The following is a 6,164-nucleotide window of genomic DNA, read 5'->3' as shown; positions in this document are numbered from 1 at the left end:
GTTACACGAATTCAGATATGGGATGAAATCGGATAAGGATGAACGGGTTTAAGAGTTTTAAGAGTTTTTAAGAGTTTTAGCCAAATGTTTTATAAGATAGTATAGTTTAATAATAAAACAATTTATTTTTGGTTTAATATTATAAATTTTATAAAGATAATAATTAAGTATTCTGTTAGAATTTAATGATTATATAAATTATATTTTAGATTTTTTWTATTTAAAATTAGATGTTTATCCTGTATTTGATTGTGTTTACCTGCAGTTAGTTACACGAATTCAGATATGGGATGAAATCGGATAAGGATGAACGGGTTTAAGAGTTTTTAAGAGTTTAAGAGTTTTAAGAGTTTTTAAGAGTTTTAACCAAATGTTTTATAAGATTGTGTTTACCTACAGTTAGTTACACGAATTCAGATATGGGATGAAATCGGATAAGGATGAACGGGTTTAAGAGTTTTAAGAGTTTTTAAGAGTTTTAGCCAAATGCTTTATAAGATAGTATTTAGATATAGATATGATATATATAAGAATTAATAACAAACCTGAACCATTATAGGATTAGGCCCCGATGGAGATATGTAAACAGCAGGCCCAGCGAGTACAGAAGATTCAGCCTGCAATATGCACACCCTAATTAATTGGAAACAGAAAATTCATCTAAAGATGACAACACTGAAAAAAAAGGAACAATGACATACAGGAGATTGTCCAATACGCAAACTCAGCATTGTACGACCAAGCTCAAGCAGAAGAGCGCCTAAATGTTGCATAGCAAGCCCTGATTGCATAACTTCCGACTGAATCTGGGTTCTTACTGTGAGGTCAGTGCAACTCTCCTCTTCATCCAGCCGTCCAGCAGTATGCTACAAGTTGTAGCATATGACAAATAACACATAATCAGAAGAACATAAAAGCTTAAAATCTTTGAACTCTTAGAAGTAGGGATTGTCATAACCAAGACCAAAATGCAGACTCGAAATGATGTCATTCCAAAATCTAACATACGTTGATTTCTACAAGAAACTTGAAGTGAGCCAATAATTATAGAAAAGGCTAGATAATCGGAACTCTACTAGTATAACCAGTAATTCAACCACTACACCACAACACAATAAGATGGACACAAGAAAGAACAGATATTTCAACGTGAGAGAGCAAAGACCACAAAAACCTAAAAGGGGTACTAAAATAGGGTTAAAGGATGGTAAGTACAGATAGAGAATCAATAGCAGGCCCACTGAGAAGCCGCTGTGCATGTCGCAAAACAACTGCAAGAGCTGCAGGCATTGGCACGCCACGAGCACTGGACGGCAATTCTACAGCGGGTGAGCGTTCAGCACCATTTGCAGGTTGATTTTGCTGATACCCTGCAATGAGCTCAGAAGAAACAAATCAGATAAACTATTTATCCAGGAAGGAAAAAGAAGCAAACAAACAAATTTTTGAGTCGATACCATTTTGTGACAATGCCTGCTCCATGCGATCCATGAACTCAGAAAGTGTGTGTAATGAATCAGGAATTGGCTGAAATACAAGCAAAAAACCATGCAACCAAAAGATGGGATGTAAGACAATGTAGCAAGTAGAGAAGAACAAAAAAGAAATCTTCTAATGTATTACAACCGTAGCAAGTGTAGGTATGGCTATTCCTGCTCCTAAAGGAATTTGCAACCCTTGAGTGGCATGTTGACCAGGGTTTCCCATTTGACCTTGATTGTTGACATTAAGTCCAGCTTCATTTCCTTGGGCAACTTGCACAGGAACGTTGAACTGTAAATAGATACAGAAACAAAAGAAAACATCAATTAAAATCCTGTTCACTCTTTTTAATTTTTATTTGAGGAGACTATAAATGACAACGTGATAGTCATATGAAAACTTGTTACAAATGATGTATAAATCACACGAGCCATAACTGTATACAAGAACTTGAGTTGCTAAAAGGAACAAAGGTGCTATACATAATCAAAAATCACTGGAACAATGGATACAATAAACTTACCTCATATAAATATATATATATATATATATGGGGGGGAACACAAGTAACTTTGCAAGGGCAGTACCACAAAGTAAAGAAAAAATGAAGACAGAGCAAAAGTCACCTGCATATTTGGATGTGGTCCGCCAATACCAACCGTGGAGATCTGGCCCCCAATTCCAATGGAATTCAAAACAGCCCCGATAACCTAGAACCAAAAGAATGGAGTCTAAGCTACACAAGCCATTGTAAAGCATAGATACCATCAATTCATAGATAACATACTACAGAGGTCAAAAAGCAAACATACCCGATTAATATCAGGAGTGCCACCTTCATTTTGGTCCCCAACACCGAAGGTCCCAAGTACAACACTATGTGAAACATGACCAACGCGAGGGCGTGAACCAGGAGCATTAGCATCTTGTCCTGTAACAGAAAATGCCACCTTGAAATTATCGAAAGTAACAACATGCACATGTAACTCTATCTGTGTAAAATTCAAATACAATGCTTAGAGGGGACGAGGGTCCACTAAAATAAAGGATTTCAAATTGGAAATATATTGCTTACAACCTTATATGTATGCCAGTTATGCAGGACATTTTAGCACTTAATATGGCATATACGATGCATCATGCAAGGTTAAATAGATAATCGCACCTGTATTACTACCATTTGCAGTTGCTGTCCCAGTACCAGAGGAAGGTTGTGAATCAGAAGGCTGTCTAGCCACCAGATGCAATGTGTGTCCACTTTCAACATCTATCAGTTGTAAAGGCTTTCAAAAGAGAACTTATGCTCGTAAAAGCACAGATACATTTAAACCATACTGCTTTACAGAACATGTCTGCTTATACCATCTAAATTAATCAGCCTATTCTAAGTGACCAAAATTATTTAGCCGACTAAACTTAAGCATCTTCATGTAAACTAACAGGTGCACACTTTGAAACATATCTAGTCCACTGTTGAAAATAAGAACCGTTTGCTGCATTTGCCTGAAGAATGTTGATAAGCAACAGAAATCGAAGAAACAAAAAAATAACAGTAACCAAATATGATTCATCACGTAAATAAGATACGATATTCCGAAAGACGGTGCTCGTCCTTCAACACCTTGCCCCTAAAGATCAGCCGCTGCTGTCCAACTGGGAGGCCAACATCACTAGCAATCTTTTCCTTGAATGCTAAAACTGGCATCTGAAGTTTAGGCAATATATATAGAAAAGGTCAAATGACCACTTTGACTGACAAAAACGAATAACAAAACTAAATAACAGTTCAAAGCAACCCGTGAATGAGGTTTTGTTTCAGATAGATGAATTAGTACAAATAAAATTGCATATTCTACAAGTTACTTCTGAAAAGGAGAAATAGGTATGGAGGGCACCGAACTATGCATTAAATTTCAAGTAGGCACATCCACTAAAATACGATCAAAGGGGGGCACCAAACTTTGCAATTGCCTTCATTTACACCAAATCCAGCCAAAAATGACAATATCCTTAATTTATAGTTGTTTGGTGGTCAAAACATAAAAACCTAGACATTGAACAAAACATAAACCTAATTTTTCTTGTCCACTTCATCAACAGTAGCCAAGGACAACAATGGCCAGGAGGCGACAGGACAAAGGAGGATGGTAGTGGTGGTAGTGGGTGTGGTGGGGAGTTCGTCGAGATGGGATGAAGGTGTACTTTGCAAGTCATCAATGCACAAACAGAAAATTAATAACAGATCTTTAATTAAGTTTCTAAGTTTGGCAAACCAGATCTTTGAAATTTAGGTTAGTTTTCTTATAGTGACTTTTGAATACTAAAAGTGAACTGAAGGGTGTGTAATGGTCATTTTATCATTTCCCAACATCATTTTGACCTGAATTGGTATAAATTATCATATCAGCCAGATTTGGTAACATCCTTGATCATTTTGTAGTTGAGGTGCCAATGTGATGATGTAAAACTCGGTGCATAGTTTGGTGTCCTTCGTGCCCTTTTTCCCACTAAATATTATTTGAAATAAAAAACATGGAAATGTACAATGCATTGTAAAATATTATATAAAAAATCAGATAATATATATATATATATATAGAGAGAGAGAGAGAGAGCCTGTTACATGTGTCCAACTACATTTACGCATTGTAGATGTCGTATAATATTTTTTTAATAAAAATTTAGAATCTTTGTTTTTATTCTCCAAGTTACATGACAATAAAAAAATTACAAAATTTGTTAGAATTACTTTTAAAATGAGAATCACAAATACAAGTTAACTTTACAGAATAGAAGTGTAATGTATTGTAGTTATACATGTACTTGAACAATAAGATAAAAAAAATACATTTACTTTTTACTAAATAAAAAACTAAAGGTAACTTGTACAATATAAATTTAGTGATGCAATCCTAACAGGTTAAATTTCAATACTCTTTTGTGTTCTAGATATTTTTTAAGAGTTACACATTAGCATTCATATTTTTACCTTAAACAAAAAGTAAAATATTTTTACTATTACTCATGTTAAGAAGAACAACCAATAATGGAATTCTTTTGAACTGAGATTTCAGGGCATATATAGCAATATCACTCCTTAGTTAACGTATGTGATATCAGTTATCTCCTAAGTGTGCTCACGACCAGGGCGGGCAAATTTGAGAAAAGCCAAATGAAGAGATAAACTTATCAAATGCAAACATGACGAGTCTAGGGAAATTTAAGGACAAAAAGAGTAAGAAGCAGTTACATTTTTATCAACACGAAAGCTGTACAACTGCGAATCAAGTGTCTTGATCTGGATCTCCACTGCCGATTCAGAACCTTCAGCAGCAATATTGCTTGTGCCAACACATTCATCAGAATGTTGATATGCCATGGGAGGGCTGAATCTGACACGAGGCCCAAAATACATTATCAGATGAATATAAGACAGTGGTTTCATACACAAAAAGTTCCCATCTAGCATTTGATGACTATAACTATTGCAAATTTTCATTTGGCATACTTTCATTCATACTTCAAACCAGAAGCTTTGCATTCATGGGTAGAAAGCAACCTCAGATCCAAATGTGTAGTTATGTATGCCATAAACTTCAAGCATCAAAAAACCATGGATCTTTCATTTTTTGGATTTATGAAGAACAAATGTTGATGGAATCCATATGATATTCAAGACTTCATACTTACAGAAAATAAAAAGAATCAGAGTCGAGGTTTCCTGGCTTTGAGATGACAGGAATTATCAAGTAATTTACAATGTGGTGGAGACAAGTTAATCTAATGCCACAAGAAGTTTGCACATTTCACCGTAAACTTCCTCAAGCAACTAAGCACATCAATATGTCACCCTCTCATATAAATTTTCAAATAGCATGCTGTAGTTATCATTAGTGTTAATTTTCCCTTTGAGTCATCGTAAGTATGCTTCTAGTTAAATGTTTATGGGTTGTGAATGAGAGCAATTTTTAAACATAAAGTACAAAATTAATAATTCGATCAAACTCTCTGCCATGTAAATCAAGACCCTAATACATGGTTTTAGCCCCAATACCACAGCCTAACAAGATTTTATTGGCAAGATGAAACAACAAATCCAAAAATTACATGATCGTCCTAAAATAACCCTAATATTTCAGAGTAATCACGATGCATCAGTATTCATATCCAGGATTTCAGATGAAAATAATATAACTTCAATTAGAAACAACCGGGAACCCCATTAAAAATTAGCGTCTATATCTTTAAGAAAACATACAACGATTTAGTTTAAATCAAATCAATCCAGAATCTCCGCTTTAGCAAAACATATAATCAGGGTTTGTGATTTTCGGAAATCTAGTTAGGGCATTGACTCATTTCAACGGACATCGAAAGCAAGTAAAAGAATTTGGTATCGTTGTTTCTAGTAGAACAACAAATCGAACTTCATCCAGTTTGAAATGATCAATAAAGCGCAAATCGCTTGATTGGCGAAGAAAAAACGTCAAGAACACATATAATCGGAAATCAGAACCTAGTTGAGATTACATAGCCTTGCAACTCACAAATAAAATACCTTTCAAGCGGAAACTTGCAGAGGAGATGGTCGAATGCGAAAGAAAGAGGGTTGTTGCTTGACTCTCTGAAGATTCGTCGTTGAGCGAGGTGACTGGTGAGAATGATCTAGAAGAAGGGAGACG

The 6,164-nt window shown here is 35.2% G+C and overlaps 1 protein-coding gene across 1 annotated transcript in view; it reads right to left on the bottom strand.

The window, feature by feature from the left end:
* The window catches only part of LOC112528218 (large proline-rich protein bag6-B), a 15,022-nt gene extending 8,858 nt beyond the window's left edge, over window positions 1-6,164 (bottom strand). The window contains exons 1-11 of the mRNA XM_025139188.1: window positions 6,041-6,164; window positions 4,733-4,874; window positions 3,070-3,187; window positions 2,648-2,749; window positions 2,295-2,413; window positions 2,109-2,192; window positions 1,627-1,773; window positions 1,458-1,527; window positions 1,216-1,370; window positions 702-866; window positions 546-617 (exon numbers count right to left, since the gene is read on the bottom strand). Of these exons, the coding sequence (XP_024994956.1) occupies window positions 546-617; window positions 702-866; window positions 1,216-1,370; window positions 1,458-1,527; window positions 1,627-1,773; window positions 2,109-2,192; window positions 2,295-2,413; window positions 2,648-2,749; window positions 3,070-3,187; window positions 4,733-4,861 (1,161 nt within the window). The 5' untranslated portion in view covers window positions 4,862-4,874; window positions 6,041-6,164. The remainder of the gene's footprint in view (window positions 1-545; window positions 618-701; window positions 867-1,215; window positions 1,371-1,457; window positions 1,528-1,626; window positions 1,774-2,108; window positions 2,193-2,294; window positions 2,414-2,647; window positions 2,750-3,069; window positions 3,188-4,732; window positions 4,875-6,040) is intronic.

Source organism: Cynara cardunculus (assembly GCF_001531365.2).
Source record: "Cynara cardunculus var. scolymus isolate 2C chromosome LG 15, CcrdV1, whole genome shotgun sequence".
Lineage (NCBI taxonomy): Eukaryota > Viridiplantae > Streptophyta > Magnoliopsida > Asterales > Asteraceae > Cynara > Cynara cardunculus.
This window is presented reverse-complemented; position numbering and strand designations above follow the sequence as displayed.